This window comes from Epinephelus fuscoguttatus, linkage group LG16 (assembly GCF_011397635.1).
Source record: "Epinephelus fuscoguttatus linkage group LG16, E.fuscoguttatus.final_Chr_v1".
Taxonomy (NCBI): domain Eukaryota; kingdom Metazoa; phylum Chordata; class Actinopteri; order Perciformes; family Serranidae; genus Epinephelus; species Epinephelus fuscoguttatus.
In genome coordinates this window covers 6,808,488-6,831,046 of record NC_064767.1, presented here as the reverse complement: position 1 = coordinate 6,831,046, position 22,559 = coordinate 6,808,488, and the positions used below count along the sequence as shown (strand labels likewise).

General features: G+C 40.8%; 1 protein-coding gene across 2 annotated transcripts; it reads right to left on the bottom strand.

The window, feature by feature from the left end:
* Positions 1–1,897: 1,897 nt before the first annotated feature.
* On the bottom strand, positions 1,898–20,510 carry atl2 (atlastin GTPase 2). 2 transcript variants are annotated; one of them, XM_049600167.1, is made up of 15 exons: positions 20,394–20,510; positions 14,818–14,984; positions 14,218–14,430; positions 10,739–10,870; positions 10,507–10,611; positions 10,366–10,416; positions 10,212–10,268; positions 9,903–9,995; positions 9,501–9,639; positions 9,277–9,404; positions 8,070–8,126; positions 7,874–7,945; positions 7,183–7,614; positions 5,535–5,549; positions 4,654–5,221 (listed from the first exon to the last, which is right to left on the bottom strand). In XM_049600167.1, the coding sequence occupies exons 1-15, from the start codon at positions 20,464–20,466 to the stop codon at positions 5,084–5,086; spliced, it is 1,872 nt and encodes a 623-aa protein (XP_049456124.1). In that variant the 5' UTR covers positions 20,467–20,510; the 3' UTR covers positions 4,654–5,083. The 2 variants fall into 2 exon arrangements, with proteins under 2 accessions (XP_049456123.1, XP_049456124.1); XM_049600166.1 differs by lacking the exons at positions 4,654–5,221; positions 5,535–5,549 and adding an exon at positions 1,898–4,606.
* Between the last annotated feature and the right edge of the window lie 2,049 nt (positions 20,511–22,559).

Sequence of the window (22,559 nt, the reverse complement as noted above, 5' to 3'; positions counted from 1 at the left end):
ATGAAATGTGTTTAGAGATATGACACAAGAGGAATGTGTGTTTATTTAAATACAAGAAAAAATTGTAAGAGAAAAAACTATAAAACTGAAATGTTAAATTGCTTTTGGTCCTTTGGTTCACATTAAAGGTCCAGTGTGTAGGATTTAGGGGGATATATGGGCAGAAATGGAATATAATAAGTATATTTTCTTAAGTTTACTGTCGCCTAAAAATACAAATAATTGAGTTGTGGTTACTTTAGAATGAGCAGAGGCCTGCACTACGAAGCAGGATTTGAAGTTAGCGAGGTAACTTAACAGTTAACTAAAAAAAAACCACCCACATACTGTTAATTAGCTCCCCTTATTATAAAGTTGGTCAGATAGACCTCATCAGTCATTAACTACTTTTCCACTCTTTACTTAAGTAGCAGAAACAGTCTGGTGTTACTCTAAATGTCTTATGTGACATATTCAGAGTGGTTTTGTCATCTTCCGACTAAATAGCAAAATATACTGATGTCACCTATAGCCTGGTGATACCTACACATCATTTGAGTCTTGGCTGATTTTCCATTTTAATGTTACAGATTATTGTTAACATCCAGCACCACTGACATTTTAATGTCGCAGACACTTTCAGTGCCGTTTCATCTCATATGATATGAAGCAGCCTCCTTCATTCATGGATCTGATGATGTCACCAGTTACAGCCCCCACCTCTTTAACATGAATGCACTCATGGCTGGATAGGAAAACCCAGAGTTGACTGAACTAGATGATAACCAGCTTTGTAGTACTGATTATCCAGACAGACAATGTCAGGGTTAGTCAAACCAGATAACGAGAAGATATCCTGGGTAAGTTGAACTGGCTTCATAGTACCGGCCTCTGGCCTACACAGGGAGTGGGTCCTTGTCCACGGAGTGGCCATGTTTCTATAGTAGCCCAGAATGGACAAACTAAACACAAAGCTCTAGACAGGATATTTTCGCCTCGGCCATAGTAACAACAGTAAAACCTGATGATTTTAAAATGTGAAACCTCTTAATTCTGTGGTTTTAGTGGTTTGAATTACGAGGTCAGTCTGTTCTGTAGAGGAATTTTTGACGACATACTATACTCATTCATTCATTCATCTTCTAACCGCTTCATCCTCTTGAGGGTCGCGGGGGGGGCTGGAGCCTATCCCAGCTGACATCGGGCGAGAGGCAGGGTACACCCTGGACAGGTCGCCAGACTATCGCAGGGCTGACACATAGAGACAAACAACCATTCATGCTCACATTCACACCTATGGACAATTTAGAGTTATCAATTAACCTAGTCCCCAATCTGCATGTCTTTGGACTGTGGGAGGAAGCCGGAGTGCCCGGAGAGAACCCACGCTGACACAGGGAGAACATGCAAACTCCGCACAGAAGGGCTCCCATGCTCGGGATCGAACCGGCAACCCTCTTGCTGTGAGGCGAGAGTGCTAACCACCATACCACCGTGCCGCCCACATACTATACGGTGACATTTTTTCATGATTTTTGACGACATACTGTACTATGACATTTTTTCGTGAGTTTTGATGACATACAATAAAATTACAGCTGGTTGTGATCCGCAATCTCACAAGACACAACTTAGCTAATCCTACAAACTGCTCCTTTAAAATAATTGTGCAAAGAAATGTGATGCGTTGTTAGACAAACTGCTTTTGATGTGTGCAGTAGACAAAATTTGTTTGGAGACATGACACATGGATCGTGATAATATGCAAAAAAAAAAAAAAGTGCAAGTAAGAAAACAAATATAAAACTCAAGTGGTTAACTGCTTTTGGAAATTTCATTCACATAAACTGGTCTTTTTAAAAAAAAAAAAAAAAAGCAAAACTGAAACTGAACAGAACAGACAAAAAAAGAGCCAAAATACTTGAATTTATGATTTATTCTTAAGGTAAACATTTTATTCAAAAATAAATTACCGGCGATATCTTTAAAAGGCAGACAGACATAGTCTCCGACCCACTCGTCACAATCAAAACAATTCCCTATCAGAATCCAAATATTCACACCACGTTTCTATTAACGTCCGTCCTCGTGGACACAGAGATAAACTAGTGTAAACCCTACAGCAGCAACTTATCATTTAAACAAACCACAGACTGTTGTTAAGTTGATCAAGAAAAACAAAACAGCCATTGTCAGCCAACTGATTCACTATAAAATGTATACAAAGTTTATTTAAATATTTAATCCAACATACATGCCCGATTTGTAATATGTGAACACAGAGCAGGAGAGACTGTACAGTACAAGACTGGCGCTTAAGGTGAGAGATCATGTGGATGGAATCAATGCAGATGAGCTCAGACAGATGTGATGCAGCTGTTGAACAGAAAAGGAGGAGGACATGTTTCTGTTCCTGTTATTTTATCAGGCTGCTTTTGGGAGACCCAGATAGATAAATCCAGCTCTCGAGGAGGAGGCAGCAGCAGATACAGTCCTTTATTCTGAGTTAAAGGAATAGTTCAACATTTTGGAAGATACGCTTATTCACGTTGTTGCAGAGAGAAGATCGATCAGTTCAATATGAAGTTGGAGCAGCCAGTTAGCTCAGCATAAAGATTGGGCAAAGGAGGAAATGGCCAGGTCGGAAAATCTATTTGCCCAAAGTCAATTTTCACTTGCTCCTACACAAATAGATTTATTCATTAGCAGTTATTAAATTACAACAAAGATGGCTCACTGTAGCTATTTCCATTGTCAGCTCTTGAATTTTATTTTATTTTTTTAAATTTTGTACCATCAGGAAAGTGGGTTGCTAGATTTACTAGCCCAGTGTGGCATTTTGCTCGCCCTGGGAAACTGGGCTTTGTCCATAAAGGTCAATAATCTGCCCACCAGTTTAATAAAGCACACTAATTAACACATGTACTTAAAAAGTTTTTTTTCACTCTGGTTTGTGTATGAATTAAACAAACAAGCTATATAAAGGGTTAATTATTGAGCTTTTGAGATGTTGGTATAGGCTCAAGTGTCACCTTGCTTCAAGTCTCTGTGCTGAGCTATAAGTCTTAGCTGCTAGCTGCTATGACCATCATCAATCCTCATATCTGACTCAAGAAACCAAAAAAGCGTACTTTTCAAAATGTAAAATATTCCTTAAAGAGGTGTAATAACAGCTTAAAAAAGAGCGATATCTCTGACCAAAGAGGGTTCCCAAAAGCAATAATGGAGGTCCTAAAAATGTGAGGCAAAACCTCCAGGGCTTCTGTGGCTTTCATGAAAGGCAGTGGAAGAGAAAATGCTTGAAAAAGACAGTCCTCCTAAGCTACCTGATTACCGAGGCCTGGGCTCTAAAAGCTCTTAGCTAGCTTAAATGCTATGACACAGTAGCTCTTATTATCATGCAGAGGGCCAGACACTGGCAGGTCTGCTACCAAGACACTAAAAAACATGTCAGGCCTAAATTAAAAACACGTTGAAAACTGGCTCACTTACAGTTCTCTCCAGGATTACAATCACACAATATTAAAGGGAAGGACGTGCAGACGTCTAGAAGCAACCTGAGCCCAGAGTTTGATAATATTTCCTGGTGAACGCACCTTCCACACTTGGTGTGAGAATCTTAATTAATGAGACAGGCAGGTGAACTAGTGGTATGTGAAAAGAAAAAATATAGTTTTGCTTGATTTCTTTTTTGTTCAGAATTGTAGGAGACAGATTCATTTACCAGGAGCAGCTGCAAGTTTGACCATTCAAAAAGCCTCTCCAGCTTGTCCATGACAGGCTTTTCAATTTACTTTCACTTCAGCAGATTCAATCAAATCAGTTTCCTGAAATAACAAAAAACATGAACACAACAATCACCTCGTTATTAGTCGATTAGTCACTTGTGCTTGTGGGAAACGTTAATCAACAGGCTGAAGAGAAAGTGAACTGAGCTTTGGCCTCTCAGACAAAACGATTTAACACACAGAAAAAGTGTTTCAGTTTGCATCCATTGTTGATAACAGCTGCCCACATCGGTGTCAGTTTTCCCTGAATTACAGCTCAATCCTGAAGCGGGTGCAGTCCACTACCAGCAAATACGTGTGTGTGTGTGTGTGTGTGTATGCGCAAGTGCGAGTGTGTGTGTGTCAGCCTACAGTATGCATTACAGCACAAGATGCATCTACCACAGCATGGCACACTGGAGAAGATGACAGTCCTTCAGGTCCTGTTTTGGCAAGAGGCGCCGCCGCTGCCGCCTTCTCTGCTCGGTCCTCTTATGAACATGCAGTTTCTGCTCTGAGGCACTGGGGGGCGATGAAGAGCAGGGCAGACGAGCGACCCTACAGGTCCACAACAGCAAGTAAAGATGGGGCAGCAATGTGATGATGGACGTTTAGAGGGAGGGGGGTGGATAAAAGAGGGTCAGCTTTGGTGTTGAACTAGTTCCACAGTTCTAGGATTGAACACGATGAGCGAGTGGGCAGGAGGAACATGACGGGGGAGATGACAAGGAGGAAGCGCGTCAGTGAGTCTTTAACTTGGTGTGCTGCGAGGCCTGTTCTGTCAAGCTGGCTTTGATAGAGTTAACCACCGTCTGCCTGACGTTGTCTTCCATATAATGTTCACTTAGTGGCTTCAAAACCTGCAGGAGAGGAGAGACGGGACAAAGAGGATTTGGTGTCAGAACAAAAACAAGTTAAATAATCTGAAACACATCTATAAAAAGGGACAAAGAAACTGAAAGAAAGGTGGTTAGGGAAGAAAAACGTTCAAGGTAAAATAAAGAAATACAGAATGTAGTCTCCAACATGACAACCACACAAACAACCCAAGAATCACAACAACAAAATCTCTTCAACTGAAACAAACATTAAAGAAAAAGAAATTAGATATCTGAGCTTATTAAACACCATTTGGGCAGGCGTCATGTCCATGAGATCCTGAGATGAGCCTGGCCTGCAGGTGCTCAGATACATTCAGTGAAGCTCAAAGGGCGTCCAGGGTTAAAGTCTAAGAATCCAGCACCATTGGACTGATAAATTAACAATAAAGAAGCCAGCAAACTGCAGAAGTTTCAATATTAAAAGGAAGTTAGACAGTCTGTGAATCCAGCCAGCAGCTAGTTCATCTTCTTGTAGTTGTTGTTGAGAGGAGACAGAGCTCTGAGTCCCAGTGTTGCTCTCGATGGAAATGAAGGGAGGAGAGAGATGGGCCAAGCCAGGCGGCTCCTGACCGGCTCCAAAAGTTTGGAAAACACCTGAGAGGACAGCAGGGAGGAACGGGAGAGTTAGAACAAGGAACAACAGGAACAAAGACATGGAGCAGGAAGAGGAGAAAAAAAAAATCGCTCCAGACGTTTGGGAAGAGATTAAGAAAAAATAAAAAAGGTAAAAAAAAGAAAAGAAGAGAGATGAAAGACTGAGAAAACTGGATACATGTTGAACCATACAAATGAAAAGAATAAAAGGAGACCGGTAGCAGGAGGTAGAGAAAGTTAAAGGAAAGAAATGAGGCTGGATGTGGGTAACGGCAGGCAGAAGATCAGAGAAATGCTAATCGACACCTCTCACCTTTCTCAGCGTCTTCTGTAAAGCAGGGAGGGAGGAAGAGACACAAAAGCAGAGGAAGGAGGGAGAAGTCAGAGGAGACACGAGGGCTGCCTTTGTGGTGTATCTCAAACATTCATGAAATTCCACACAGATAAGAAACACAGAAACTTCATATTTGTGCTCCTGGGTGCTGAGTCTGCAGGCCAAAATCTGATGGAAGAGATTCTGATGAAAGCAGGTGCTGATGGAGCTTCAGTGTGGAGGGAGCACTGGGAAGTGATTTAGAGTTTGTGAGATGGATGTGAGGACAATCATAAACATGCAGTGGACAAAAGAAAGTCAAAACTGATGGAAGGATTCTTGTTTCTCGGGCTTTTTAGACACCTAAAAAATGCAAACAGGTGAACTTAAAGGTCCAGTGTGTAGGATTTAGGGCATCTATTTGCAGAAATTGTACATAATATTATAACTGTGTTTTCATTAGTTTATAATCACCTGAAAATAAGAATCTAGACCTTTAAGGCAAAATAAAATTTAAATTAAACAATAGTAGAAACCAATGGCAGCAAGAGTAAATAAAACTTACACAAACTGAAAGAAAAATGCAATTGAAATGTCAGCCATTTAAAAACTTGACCCCGTTTATAAGCTTTGACCTGGGTATCAACACTCAAGAGCTAAAAAATTCCAGTAAATTTCCATTTCTTTAACTGATTGATCATTTAAATTATTTATTTATTGAGCTGCTGGTTCCGGCTTCTCAAATGGGATAATTTCTCAGTCATGCACTGCAGTAAATGTTTCATGCACTAAAATAATAAAATTTAAAGACATCACCTTAGGCTTTAAAAACTGCGGTGGGCCATTTGTCACTATTATCTGTCATTATATGGTCTTATACTTTAAGCAACTTTGTTAAACTTTGTTTAATAATAAACAGACATATCTTTGCCTTTTCTCCAGTGCAATGTCTTTATTCTTACCGCAATACTTCACTATCTTTGATATATATCTGCATCAATATCTGACACATTTCCAATTTCCAGATCTAGAACGATTTAGTTTCTACCAAACTACTGCTACCCTCCCAATCAGATCTGCCCCTCACCATTGACTCAGTAAAGTCCAGGCTCAAGACCTAGTTCTATTCATCAGTGTTCGAGTCCCCCTGTTGTGGCTTTCTCTGACGTGTGCCTGTGTGTCTCTACATGTGTGAGCTGTGTACCTGACAGTTATGGTGCCTCTCGTGAATGTGTTTTTAGCGACTTGTTCCTTTTGTACAGCACTTTGGTCAACGTGAGCTGATTTTAAATGTGCTTTATAAGTAAATTTGAGTTTGAGTTTAGAAAGTCTGTGGATTATCTTGAGTAACTGGGTAATGATTTCTGGAAAGTGACATTGCTGTTGAATCTTACAAATGTTTTGGAACAATTTGAGCACCGAGTGCCATCTAGTTCCATTATATTCAAGAGAAGGCAGACATTTCTACAGCAGATATCTCCAACACTCAGCAACTCACAACAAAAGACCTTGACTGATAAATAGCACTACAGATATGAGGAAAAATATCTTAAAAAAATAACAATCTCGGTTCTCACCACGTAGATTAACGTGGACTAACACACACACACACACACACTCCTCCCTGCTCTCACACTGTCAAACCCACCTGTTCCCAGAGTGTCTCGGCGATCAGATCTATCAGCGTTCCCACCTCCCGAAACTCTCCAGAATACTTCACATATGCCCAGGCGCAGAGTGACAGCAGCGCAATGCCCATGACCAGGTTAGCCAGCACTGCCAAGGTGCTCAGACCGATGAAGCCCGTCACCCCGGAGACCACGTAGGTGACAAACATGACTGCGAAAAGTGTGGCAGGCGTGCGTGCTGCGTAGAAGATGTTTTTGCCGTCGTTATGCCGGGAGAAGTTGGTGAAGGCCTCGTCCAGCTCGGACTCCAGCTGGCTCTGGTAGCGCTGGCAGAACTCCTCGCCACCCATTTTCTTCACGGAGCGGAAGAAACGCACAGAGTGCTCACGAAACTCCTCGTGGCAGCGCTCCAGGTCGGCTGGGGCAATGTATGGCTTGTCTCCACCACAGACCTGAAAGGAAAGACGTGTCGGTATGAGAGACGGAGGAAGAAAGTGACTAGACTGAGAAAGTATTTAGGCCACATTTGCAGCAGCATTTGACATTATACTATTTAATCACTTCAGTTAGTGAGCTGCTAGCTTCCTGTAAACCATATCAAAATCAGACCATGACTACGCCCTGCTCGCCCTCAGTGACACCCGGTTGGCAACCTTTGGCTCATGAACTGACTGTGATTCACTATGATTGTAAAAGAAAACAAGTCCTTACCAGCTCCATGTTCTTGCTGTACAAGTCTTTGGCTCCTGCCACAGCAGTCAAGTTGTTGGCTTCTGCTGTCGCCTGATTAACAAGAGAACACAATCAGATTCAACAGAGCTTTGACGACCACAGGATATGAGAGTTAAAACCTAAAATGTGTGACCCATACGTAACAAGATTCCTCCACTTTGAGACAGTAACTAACCTGCAGCATGGACTTTGGGTGAGGCAGCTCCTCCCCTTGGTAGATCTTTATGTAAGCCTGCATGAATGTAAAATAATACAGGTTATCACAGTGTTTCCTGTACAATGTTAATGTTCTGGCAGCTAACACAGGACGTTAACAGCCTGGCAAAAGACTTGTTATGGGGGAAATATTACACATGGGTTGTGTCTTTTAAAAAAACAGGATTTAACACTGCCCACAGTAAAGCAAGCTTAAAACCTGGATCTTTGGTCACCTTTCCCCTTTTCTGTTATCCTTAGATAGGCTATGTGCTTACAACCTTCATGGACACATTACATTGTCTACAGTCACATCTTGGGTTAGCAGAACACTACGCTAACTAGCAAGCTAACATTTAGCTACATCAAGAGGGGTTAGTCTCATTTATATTTTTTGTTGCTTATTTTATGTTTGCTTATCAACTTACTGTTTACTTGTTTCTTTACTTTTATTGATGACGTGTCTTCTATTGTATAAATTATGCTTATTGAGGTGAGAGTCCTTATAAGTCGCTAGCGGTTTTCTAAATTTCACCTGCACAACTCCTTCTTCTTTTGTTGTTGTCTTTCTGTTTTGCTTTGTGCAAATAAACCTTAAAACCTTACATGTCAGATCAACAACATCCCCCTTATTTCTATGTCAATGTCAGAGGTTTGGAAAAGGACAGATAGATTGTTTGCCGACATATTTTTAAGATGACATCAATTATCTTTAGCCAGAAAAGATGAAGGCTAACATTCCTTTTTTATATTATTTCTGTGAGGCGACATGACATCCCAAAGTAACTAACGTAACTTTCTACTTTAAAGAGAGACTAACATTAGGTAATAAATACATACAGTAATTTACTGATCACCAGAAAGGGAAAAGGGGGCACATGCCCTGCAGTCCAGGAGCAAACACCCAAACAACCCAAACACTGCAGCACCTGGCGAATGGAACTGGCACTTCTATCTTTCTTTTTGCCAAGCTTGTCTAACTCAGCAACAGTAACTAAGGGGGGCAGGACCTAGGATCAGTCAGTTGGATGATTTGGGTTGGATGGACGTGGCACCACTCATAACTTGTCTACTGTCACGAAAAAAAAACGCAAACCATTTTTAAGTACTGCTGTTTACAACTCATTAAGAGTTTAGAATTTGAAGCTTTATGACAACTGGACCGCTTAAATAAAATCCTGCAGGACCTTGAAGTACTCCAGGAGATCTCTGCAGGTGACTTTGTTGCCTCCGATCTCCTTCTCCACCAGTCGCTCTGGAGCCAGGAGGAGAGGCACCAGCTTGGCCAGCTCCCGCTTAAAATCATCATCGATGTCTGAAACACACAAAACACACACACTGATTGCTCTCTGCATCATGCTTTATCTGGCACTCTTCATTTCGAGTTTACAGTATGTTCCCGTTTCCTCACCTTTCAGCCTGCCGTCAAAGTACGGGTTGGTGGCCACCTTGAGGCCGGGATGCGGCAGCAGGAAACAGCCAATGTTGGAGAAGCAGGAGTGGATGTGCTTTCTCACATTCTGCAGCTCTTCATGTTGGTTCTGTTTCACCTGAGTCAGCAAACAACAATTTACTTTCACAGTGAAAGAGTGTGCTTTCACTTCTTGGCACTGACTGTGAATGTTTACACACAAATGACGCGCTAAGCATATTTGCACACCTCTGAACAGACAGTGACAGGTATGTTGGTGCTTTTAAAAAGAAAGGGGTGTGGTGTGTCTGACAGGAGCTGTGAGCATGTGACCGGCTGCACAAATATCTTCTTCAAAAACAAATGCGCATTTTCAACTTGATGCAGAAAGACAATTCTTACCTGCAGTCTTTTGTCCAGAAAGTTGTTGCCTCCTTTCAATCCATAGTCGTGTTCATAAGGATAACTCCAGTCGCGAATCAGGAACATCAGGGACTGAAACACACCGCCAACATCACAGACACACAATGAGACATGATGCTAGATTTTAGGAAGAAAAATTACAGCCAGCTAATATTAATCTTTGAAAGTATGCAACGTCTATTGCTGTGTAGCTATGTACGTAATGGAACAGTTAGATTTAATGGATAAGGTGCATGTTCAATGGTATATGACATCCATGAATTAGGAGTCAACAAAAGCAGTAAGTACCTGGAAAGGTTTCAGATAGATCTCTTCCATTGCCAGCCGACCGTATTCTGTGAAGAGCTACATTTAAAAGAAAAATATACTATGATCAGAAAACAGGAGTTACTGTGACAGTTTGGTGCTACCTTTTCCAGGCAGGAGAAGAAATGACACCAACCTGCAGATGCTGCAGGTCGTCCTCTTGTATGTTCTGAGAGAGATTGTACACCTGAAAATGAAGAAAGAAACACAGCACAAATGTTGACAGTGTAAGAGGAAACAAAACAACAACATAAATTCAAGTGCTGTTTAGTCTCACCTGCACAGAGCTGGTCATTGTGCTGAGGGCGAACACAGTAGCACAGTCCTTTATGGTGGACTGGCTGTCAAATGCTCCCTGAGTGTCAACGAGGAGCACAGCAACCTGCCGGGGCGAGATGCAACAAATGCACTGCCAACTTCAGCTTGTAAACCAAGCGGGGTATTTGTGACAACATTTTCTCATAAAGCTCATAAGGACTCATGGTATTGTTTTTGTGTTAACAGTCTACCTTGCTGCCATCAGGCTTGTTAACCACAAAGACTTCGCTCCAGATCTGAATTCCTGTGGTTTCCCTCTCGCAGCCTCCTCTCCAGGTGAACCCTGTCAGGGGCTCATCATCACCTCCTATCCATGACTCACTCTGTTGCAGAGGGAAAGAGGGAGGAGTAAGGGAGGGTGTAGGATGAGAGGAAGGAGAAACAGAAGAAAAGGGGGTAAACCCACATGGATTAAAAGGGACAGGTGAGGAGTAAAGTGTGAGGGGATGAGGAGACCGATGTGGAAAGATAACAGTACAAGAGAAAGAGGGAGGAGAAAAAAGGGGGTCAATACACCGAGGTTCACCAAAGTTAAACTCAGATTACCACCTGAGGAAAAAAAGATTTTTCCAAAGCAGCTGTGATGAAATTAAGTATCATATTATAGAGTCATAACCTTCATTAGACACAAGAGTTTTTATTTTACTAGGCTGTGGCCACAGTATTTCCAAACCCATTTAATTTGCACATTCACACTTCTAATAGACAAAAAGCCTTGACTCTAGTGACTGAGTAGTTAATAATCTGACACTACCATCAGGCCACACTTTGACTACCCTCATATAACTTACCTGCCATCTACCAGTACAATGTACAATGTAATAAATCAATCTTTATTGTGTAGTCCACAGGACACTTTAGCATCACACTTAACAGTTGTGTTTCAACATTATATTTATTGGTTTGGTGCCAAAACAGCCCCGAGTCCAAACCCTCACCCCTTGATACCCTCACACACCCCACCCAACCAATAAATGAAATGTAGACACAGGCAGGCCCTGAACATATGTATCAGCATACCTATACCACTTTTATATCTTGGGCAGAATTGGGAATACTGAGGCGTTATTTTGTGCAGCCTGTAAGGGGTACAGTATATTCTATGGATGAGATTATACTCTGTAATGTCTGATGTTTAAGAGAAATACTGACTACCAGCACACAGCGCTTCCAGTTCCGCTTCTTCAAAATTACTCTCAAGGTCTCCTTCCCATTTCTGTTTCACTCCTAACATTTCCCACCCTATGATTTGAGAAAATCCTAAGTATAAGATATAAACCCTTTTACTTCCTGTTAGTCACGCACAAGGTTCTGCTCATATTCTTACAGTGTATAGTACACAGTAACAGGTCTGAACAGATCAATCTGGGACACACTGAAAAATGTGTCTCCATCAGAAACAGGACGAGTGGCGCTGCAGCACAAGGCGTCAATTTGAGACTGACGACCACAGCAAAGGATTTAATGTTCATCCTGGCACAATCTCTTGTTTTATGAAACCTTATCAGCTCTTCATTACTAAAAAAAGCCGATCAGTTCAACACAAAAAGAGTCAAATTAAAGCAACAAATTGTGACCATGTTTGTATTTCTGGCTGACGAGTGAGGAGAGCCACAGACCACAAATAGGAAACGTGTAAACAAGCCTCAAACAAATACCTGATTTGCAAGGCAAAGTATGCATGAACACTGATTCCTGGTTTCTACAACGTGACATCTGTGCTGAATGCCTCGGCGTGATAATATGACACGAGCAAGATGATAATTTGTTATTTGACAACAACAAATACGTGCTGTTCAGCGACAATAAATAAATACACAACTGTAAAAGTTACTTTTTGTGACATTAATATCTGAATATAATTTTATATAAAGAACCACAGTCTGAACAATAAGTGTCAGTGTTTGGGGGAAAAATGTGAACACGTGCAGATCTGGTCAGACTTGCATGAATGCCCATGTTCATGCTGCCCAACAGCTGTGGGAAAAACATTCCTCCGTCTCTCCTGGTGTGAGTTAAAGTGTGTGTGTGTGTGTGTGTGTGTGTGTAAGGTGATCCTGGCTGCTTCTGAAGGACTAGTTGTTGAAACTTGTGTCAGAGTGAGTCACACAGTTGTTGGATGGACATGCCTGAAGAAGTGTGTGTGGGTATGTAATGTACCACGTTATGTTATTCATATTTATAGGAAATATTTCAAAAGGTCAGTAACCTCACAAGCAAATTGTGTATTAACCCAAAACCATTGATAAACCTGATTTATTATTATATATAAGTTCCCAAACTCTTACAGTGAAACTTAATCATGATCAAATTGATTTTCCCAGACGTCTGAGACCAGTCCAACAACTCTGTCTTATTCATGTTCCATGCTGCTTGTCTTCGTCACCTGGTTGAGTAAGTATCTCAGTATGAGAGCAAACAGGAAGCACTCGTCTTTACTTGTCACATTCTGGTACACATGCCAGTACTGGTTGTAATCTCATCTGCTGTACATATTCATTGAGCCCACCTGTTTTCACAACCTCTACTGACTGCGAATGTTACACAATATTTAAGCCCCAGAGGACGGATGAGCTGTTAAACGTTTACTTAGCTCATGTAAACACACCGTCAGCAGGGGCCTTTCACAATTACTACAAGTGTGAACAACTTATTTTGTCATCTCAGTGTAAATGAGATATAAATATAAATGCTGTGCCTTTGTAAACACTTCTGTGATTCTTCAACAAACAAGATAACTCTTTTTTAATATCAATTCAAAAAGGATTCACTGGCTACACAACAAATGCCAAACCAACAATGTTATGCCGAAGTAAATATTCCATCGACATTAACTTATCTACTCAGAAACAGCGAAGGATTTAGTAATAAAATCAGAACAAGTGTGAATAAATGAGTGCTTTTTAAAGACGTCTGCATTCACACCAAGCATCACAGTAACAGTATAATAGGAAACTATGTACTGGATGTGCAACGACTGGTCAATGAACTGATTAGTCAACTGACAGAAAATTAGTCAGCAACTATTTCGATAATTAATTAGTTGTGTCGAGTCACTTTTTAAGAAAACAAAATGCCAAAATTCACTGCGTCTCCAATGTGAATATTTTAATATATAGTCTTCTGTGATTGAAAATTAAATACATCTTTCATTTTTTACTATTTTGTGTCCTTTTATTCACTGAATTATTAATCAAGAAAATAATTATGAAAGCTTAAAGATCAATCATGAATGAAAATCAATTGTTATAGCCCTACTATACATGGAGCTGTGTGGCAGTCAGTTTTATTTCTACCAAAATGACCATGGTATCTGACTTTTTTAATATTGTTTGACCCTATTTTACATGATATATATCAACAATGCAACTCCTTCACTCCTTCCTTCCTGCACAAGTTATTCACAACCAAACAATACATTGTGCACTGTGAAACGAGAAACACACACTCCCCCAGTTCCAGCCTGTGCAAAGACACAAACAAATTACAGACAAATATCTCTTGGCATCAGCGCATAAATGGTGTCTAATCAATATGCAGCATCACACAGGCAACACCTGACATCATGTATTAAGTACTTGAATGAATAACTTTCTCTTTCCATCTCCACTGGATAATGTACTCTTGTGTTTCAACAAGCAAAAAGAAAGTCACGCATCATTTATCTCACCTGACTGTGCATGTATCGCAGCATAAAGTCCAGCAGGAAGGACTTGCCCTTGCGGAAGGCCCCGGCCACGGACACGACCACCACATTCAGGTCCTTAATGTGATCCTGCAGCAGAATCCTCTCCAGCGCTGCGGCGTCCAGCTCGAAGCTGTGCTCATCCTCGTTTGCCAGGACAACCTGGATGGGTCTGGCCTTCTCCTCCTCTACCGCAGCCTGAAGACATGAGTTTGCAATCAATCAGGGGCTTTGTGTGGCATCGAGAGAGCATTTAAGTGATTACACTGATGATGAGGCAAGTTTCTGGAGGAGACAGGGAACTGAAAATGACAGAGCTGAGATCAGCGAACAAAGCGCCTGGGGGAAAATAAGATGAACACATTCAGGAGCCTGATGTACAGCAAAGACATGGCTAGAATATTAAATGTACAATGCAAAAAACTGCAGAAGATTTGTGTCATATTCTTGCCTCTTCCCTTCCTTTAAATGTACAGCATGTACTCACAAATAAAAAACTTTTTCTCCTGAACAAATCTAAGTTTGATATGGAAAACATGCTTGTGAACAGAGAGGAATAGGTCAGGAAATACAGCAACACCTTACCTCTTCTTCCAGAGTCTCTTCATCTGTAGAGGGGGTGAGGCTGGCATTTTTGCCCGAGTTTGAGGCTGTGGTCCTGGGGAGAAATTCATCCTCCAGGTCTTCAGGCCTGGCTAAAGGAGGCCTCGGTTTATGCCGAAAAATAGGGACATCTTCCACTCCACTCAAGCCTGTAGATAACCACACAAAGCAGAGAGCGAAAGATTAAATTACACTGGTTAGATAACATCATGCTGCATGTTAGTGGACAATGGCTGTAAAGTGAGAGGAAGAAGAAAGTGGAGGCCGGGTGTTGCAGCAAGACCAAAACCCACTTTTCTAAAAGGAATAGGTTTCATTGTCAAGTTTGTTTACTTCTGAGCCTATTGTTCTGAGAAGCGTAAGAGAGATCGCTATGCCCTATATCTGGTCAAGTTGTATATCTTTCCAGCATTCTGTGCTGGGCTAAATACTGCTATCCACTCTGGTCTACCCATCTAGGTCAAGCTCAAAAATAGCCTTGTGCTGAAAATCACAAAGGGCCAGTGAAAAGGACACAAGGAAAGGAAGTTAGGAGGACAGCGTTTTCATTTTCTCTTTCTCAGCCGTTTTGTTGTTTCTGACAACGTCTTTCCTTTAAATCTAAAACTGCAGGGTTCCTCTTGTCACAGCACCACAACTGCAGCATAAGCAAACTGTGCTGCCCCACAAACTGTAATGCACAGAGACAAGTAGCATGTCTTGGTAGCATTATGTTTAGGCTTTTTATCATGGATTGATCTGCATATTGTTTTATTTTTTAATCAATTTATTGTCAGGCCTGTAAACGTCTGATCTTGTGAAACTGTCACAAAATGTTTACAAGACTTATTCTTAAAAAAAGACAAAAAACAATTATTTGGTAATGCGATCACTGTCTTATTATTGTCTGTCAATCGTCAATCAATTAATCAGCTATTGATGCAGCACTACTTTCTTTGACTAAACTGCACTTAAAAGATTTAAGGAGTGATAAATACTGTAAAACACCTTTAAAGTGCTGCTGACCTTTTATGACTGAACCCATTTTCTAAATTAAGTAGTTTTAGTACACACAAAGCTGCTTTAAAAAGAATCTGTTGCGCATTACATTATCACTGTTTATTTTTGTACTTGCTTTCCAGACATAAAGGTAAATAGTTTTTTTCACCATCTTGCCAGATAGAGAAATAATCCCTGGTGCAGGATTAAGATGACACACCCTGAAGTACACATTGAAAGTGGCAATCCCTTTGCCACAGTCCACTCAACAGGTAGGACAACAAGTATCAAGCATTGCTCATTCAATATTTCAAATGATTTGGCATTCTCCTGCACCAAGCTGTAGCACCAAAATGTCTCTCACCACATAAAAATTAGGTTTTGTCTAGCCAACATGACTCATCCCTTTCAAGTTGATTGCCACCCTTGATCACCACAGGACCATCAGCAAAGTCACTATTGTCATCAGGAAGCCAAAATATTTGAAGAGCGTACAAAAGAGCTCCTGTTATAGCTTCACAGACACACCTGAATCCAACAATAAGAAAACTAAGACAGCATGAAGTCAACTTTGCTGTAATGTTATTCACATCAAGCAGGTAAAATGCTGAAGGCAAATCAAGACAGCACACAATAACCGCCATGAACACAGGTGTTACTTGTCAGGTGGCATATGAGCACATGACAATGATCAAGCTGTCACTACACGAATGTTGCTTTTCATGACCAATAAAACTGCTGATTATTTTCTTGATTAACTGATTCACATCCTAAAACCCAGGGCAGCAGCATCAGCACAATTTAGAAATCAACTACTCATTTCAGCTCTAATGTTGATAACTGTCTAAGGACGACACTACAAGTGAAAGTCATAAGTTAGGCTCTTTTGTTGTTGTTTTTCATGCAGCTTGAATCTGCTGGTTTAGACATCCAAACCAAATGTCTCCAAGTCTGTGTTTAATTGAGGGAGGGAGCAGTGACAGAGGAGTCTTATGTGGTTGACACAGGAAGAGAGTTTATGCTATGCAAACAAGTTTATTACAAACGTGTCTCCCATGCATGGCCTCGGGTAGTGAGGGACTGGTAGTTACATTAGCAGGGAACACACAAATTAGATTTCACAGTACCTAGACAGACAGAGAACACACCTTTTCCTTAAGTACATAATATATTTCCAATGAGCATTTCCAATGAAAGTAAATGGTCCTCTATCAGAAAGATCAACACTAGTTTATTGTATCTGATGGGCTTAGCAAAGGAACCAGTCAATGTCAAATGGGATCCTTAACAAGACTGCTGCAACTATGAAACCAAGATCTGGGAGATGTTCAAGACTGGGGCAACTTTTTTGAACTCTGTGTGATTTTCCCGCACACCACAAAGTGCATTACACATCTTAGTTGTTGTGCTGTGTGTTTTTTACGTACTTTTTAAGCCAGGGAATGCAGGCTCATTTGACTCCCTAGCCCAGACTTAAGACCATTTCAGGACTGTGGGAGGGCAGTAGTGGGAACACTAGGTTATATTCTTGCCCAATAGGACAACTGTAAATGGGGCATTCAAAGATCAACCTGAAGTTGCAGCAAATTCCCAAGGGGCAGCAGCAATGCTGTGCTAGTGTTGGAAGAGCTGCTGTAAGCACAGAGCAGTTACAGTAATCTGCTCCGCACACAAATTAGCCCTGCAGATTTCATCAGTCTGTGGCAGTGCAGGTTCCCATCTAGTCCAGAGCAGCACTCAGCAGGATGAAGTGGCACAGGCTGCAGCCACAGAGGGGACCCACACAAAGACACTATTCTGCTGGGACTGCAAGGAGTCTGTGTTGCAGCAGAATGTGTGTCAGAGACAAAACACAATAAGCATGCAAGGCCAGTGAAAAACCAATAGCTCTGCTGATATGTGCGTACACAGCTGCACTCACACTTCATGATAAAGAGGCAAATGCACTGTCCTCCGCTTGCAGAAAACGAGGGCAGAACTAAAATTAGCTACATTACTTCTTATCTTATGGAAGAACTGAGCAGATGTTAACTGACCTACATGTTCCTTGCACAGGGAACACTCACACACAAAGTTATCAGGGGATGAGATAAGTTTGTACAGTACATCGCAGCATAAAGCGTTGCACATGAGCACACAAGTGGGGGTCTATCTTTAACTATGTACGGCAAGAATAGTGTGTCTACGCAAGCTAGCCTACATCTCAGCCCTGCGTTCCCAAAGCAGCTCTCCCTTCCCTGGACTCCTGCACTATATCTGAGGCAGACTTTGATAAGGCCATGGTCCACTTAGCTTAACCAGCCGTCTAAATATGGGAGCTTTCATACTTTCATAAAGAGGCAATTTCCCTGGCTTTTAGTGTAGGAAACCAAACCTCTGGGAGTAAGACATGCAAGGAATACGAACAACTGCAACTTAGGCAGCGACAAATACTCTGGTCTGCTATCAAGACTATGTTAATTATTTGCTGATGACCTTTGTTCCAACATTTAATGTTTGAGTTTTAAGAGAGAACATTGGGATTTTAAGTAGAAAATTCATGCAAAACTCTCTACTGTTGCAACACTGATTATTAATGTCTGTGCTTCCCAAGCAAGGTTTCAACACTTTCTACATCCAGGCTATGCATTTTTAATTATTTGGAAATGACTGTTTGAGTGACCAGGCATTATGTGTCAAGACACTAACAATGCAGACACTGAGTTTATGAGAGAGGAGGAGGGATTCACCGTAGCCTATTAAGATGCCGGTACACTGACTTCCCTGCACACCAGCGCCAACAGACAACCTGACACGGCCTCCCTGGACAAGAGTCAAGAAGGGCAAATGTTCAATTGCAGCAAGCAGACCTATCAGGAGTCTGTGAGGACAAAGTGCAGATTGAGAACAGCCGCAGTGAGTGAGTGTTGTTGCCACAGAGTCAGCTGGCCTGTCTGAAAGTAGACATAAGGGTTATCAAGATGAAGGCGTCCTCCTGACCATGTCTCAGTGATGAGCCTTGGACAGTGACAGTTTATGGTTTGCTTACCAGTCTTTACAAGGTTCAGGGGAAGGTTATAATAACAGCGAATGTGCTGTAGTAATCTTGTTTTGATCTTTTTTTTTCTGCTGGGGAAAATATCAGATTGTATTTCTCTTTACAGATGGTAAAACAACATAATCTCTCTGTTTATTTTTTGTTTTTATCTCTCAATTATGGTGTATAAAATATCAACAAAATGCTTACTGTTAAAAATACATGTCACAAGTTTTGAGAGCCCAAACTGACCTTTTTTAAAAACTCTCCAAAACCCCAAAGAATTTGAATTTACATACCATTGCCATTTTTCCTTCACATAACTGTTGGATTATCAAAGTTATTTTAAGATGCTGCAAATTTTCTGTCAATCAACCACACGATCGATTATAAACAGAGCACTGGCTGTAGCATTCTGTCTCCAACTTGCCAAAACAGACACATATTCTGCTTTAAATCCACTTTCAAAATAGCGTCATTGTCACAGATGGAGAGAATAATCCTTGCAGACTTACCCGTAAATACTGTATGCAGTTTAGTAACAAAAAAACCCTTGATCCTGATTTCAAGAAACAATCTCAACACTAAACCCTTGCCAAAGAAGTGGGTAACCTGTTTACAATAGACATTAATAGCTGCCACATTTGTGAGTAACTTACACCCATCATGATATCCAACATTAACACCACACTGAGTGAATGTCAGTCAATGTCAATGCCAGAAAAAAAACACATCAGCATCAGGTGTGCCATGTCTTCATTTCAGCATCAGTCAACAGTGTGTTAATGACTCTACTTTATTTCCATTTGTTGTGATTAAGCTAATAATTACTTGTAAAATGCGCTCACACTCAGGTATCGGTTTGCATTCAGGGGACAAAATTAGCCCCGCAATTACGTGGATAAGTCTGCTGGCGAAGTGAACGGACTAATAATAGGGCATTTAAAAATATCCCAGTCATTAGTGGGATGAGGAGATTAACCTAACTGTTATTTGTTGTGTGTAGTTAGGCTGAAACCCCCCTTACAGAAAACTGGTGAAGCACAAAGCGGACTGTTTTAAACTTCAGCAATGATGAAGCCAAACTGTTCAGCTACAGGCGGCTTCACTGGTCCTCTGTGGGGCCAGGTGAAAGTGACGAGCCGGACAGACGAGCCGACAGGTGTCGCGGTTAAATTTTGTATCCGGGTCAGAATCAGTTTCACACGGCAGCTTCTCAACTTAAGTTACAGAGAAAACATGTTTTGACGGAGAGAAAACACACACAGACAACACGATCCTCCCTTTAGCTTATTTTCCTCACAGTTTGGACATTATGTTTGCGAGCTAACGTAAGAGCAGACACACTCTGGCAGGGGGTGCCACATTTTTCAGGACACCGCTGGTGTCTAACTGAAAACAGAAGCTAACGGAAAAGCGAGTTTGCCACTCACTCACTCACTCTCACAGACAAAGACGACAGGAGCGAAAACACTTTAAATTTAAATCCTCCCGCTCCCCAGCTTTGTACTCCTTCATCGGTTCACTGTCATAAATCTACTCGACACAAACAACAACAGTTTACCTTCGTCAACGACTCGGCTTTTACAGTTGGGCTCGAAGTGATTTCTGCTCCTCAACCCGCTCACCTCCGCCATCTTGGACAACTGAAACCTAACGTGGCTGACGTCAAAGGAGCTTTTTTTTTTCTTCTCGCGCAGTCTGCTGAAGTTCATGCTACGGTACCGCCCCGAGGCTGCTGCTGCTGCAACCCGGTCATCCACACCGCACCTCAATGCAAATATCATGAAGCTAAACACCATCTCTTTTCAGGTTTTTTTTTTTAAAGTATCGAGAGCACATATTCTTTCATGTGCACTGAAATAACACAGGCTATCTTACCTACAGACCATAAGTGATGCATTAGTTGCACAGTTGCGCTGTTTTTAATATCCACCTACCTCAGGAGTATAAAGTAACCTGCTACCAGTGTTGGGAATGTAACTTTAAAATCTGATAGGTTGCAGATTACCAGTTACCCTGTTAAAAATGTAATAAATAATCTAACTTTTTAAAATGACTTCATCAAAGTAAAGTAATTTATTACATTTGATTACGTTTATACGGAGGCCTATTGCTGCCACATCAGGAAAAAAACAATGGATCAGTACTAAGTTATATTATGTTACAACGTGAGAAGTTTATTGCTCTAACGAGAAGCTTTTCATGTTAAAACAATATTGTTTCATGTTAAACGTGATAACTTATGATGTAAAACCGTGAAGTTTCATGTTGTAACATGATAATTTATATTGTAAGAACATGAAAAGTTTCTAGGACCCTACAATACCAGAGTAGCGACACACATTGGTCAAGCGGAAAGTTGGTCACGTGCCCTCTAGTGACGGGATAGCGCATATCCAACCAAGAAATGACTGAACTTCAGTATTGCTGCATTGCTGCCGACCAGGAATTCTTGTGCGTTTCCAAAGTCAAGCAAACCTAAAAGCATGATCAACCATAATCTACCGTAATAGGAGCATCAGTGTCCCGTTTACAAGTTAAAAAAACAATTGTCTGCCATTATGTTACTCTCTACATTTTGAAATAAACAAATTCCAAGCATGACTTAACATGACCAAGACACCTAAAAGTAAAAACAAGGCCGTTTTCATTCATTTACAAGCAAGTGCGCGTCAGACATACTGTAAGTGAATGGGTCCTCTGGTCGGAAAGGTAATGCCCTCATACCCCACTAGAGGGCGGTGAGGCTTAACTTCAGCATACCACAGGAGTCAATGGAAGTGTTGTCACTCTGGTATTGTGGGGTCCTAGTTATAACGATAATGAAACTTAAGAAACTTTTCGCGTTCTTACAATATAAATTTTCACGTTATAACGTGAAAATATACTGTTAGAACGTGAAAAACTTCTTTTTAGAACAATAAACTTTTCACATTATAATGTAATACTGACCCATTATTTTTTCCAGGTGTGGCAGCAATACGCTTCCGTACATTTATGTTTTAACCTACGCAAAAAGTTTTTTAAGAACGGACAGAAATAGGCTATGCCAGAAGAATGCATTCCTGCATGGCAAAATAAAGTAAAGCAACAGAATACATTTTTTTTTATTATTATTTATTTATTTATTTTAATGCAAATAATATATCAGATTCAGAATGCATTTCTACGGAAGCAAATTGCATTCAATGAATAAATAAAAAAACTGACACATTATCTTGTAATTTTGCATTTTATTCCATGAATGCAATGTGCTTCCGTAGTCTACAGATATAATGCTTTTATTCTGATAAACGTTAACTGGAAGTACCGTCCCTGTGTTTCTCGGTGGACTCACTTTACGGAAGCGCATTGCATTCACTGAATATAATAATTATGTAAGTAATTATGAGATAATATTTCGGAATTACGAGCAAATATCTCATAATTACGAAATATTATCTGGTAATTACGAGATCTTTTCTTGTAATAATGAAATAGTAATTATATAGAAGGTGTCGTTTTTTGTTTTTTTTATTTAGTCAGTGAATGAAATGTGCTTCCGTACCTTTCACTATATCATTAAAAGACACAATGACATTAGGAGTGCTACGACACAACTGCTACACAACCGTCCCTTTGTAATCACCAACTTTTGATCAGTAACAGTGATTGAATTTCATTTTTTTCAGTAATTGTAACTGATTACATTTACATTTTTTTTGTAATTTAATTACACGCAACTACA

What these genes read in the sequence shown, in the direction of transcription:
- atl2 (XM_049600167.1), bottom strand. Translation starts at nt 20,466, where the DNA reads ATGGCGGAGGTGAGCGGGTTGAGGAGCAGAAATCACTTCGAGCCCAAC. An exon ending in TCTATCTGAAACCTTTCCAG is followed by an intron (nt 9,996 to 10,211) that starts GTACTTACTGCT and finishes GGTGTGTTTCAG; the next exon opens with TCCCTGATGTTCCTGATTCG. An exon ending in ATCTCCTGGAGTACTTCAAG is followed by an intron (nt 8,127 to 9,276) that starts GTCCTGCAGGAT and finishes ACATTCATGCAG; the next exon opens with GCTTACATAAAGATCTACCA.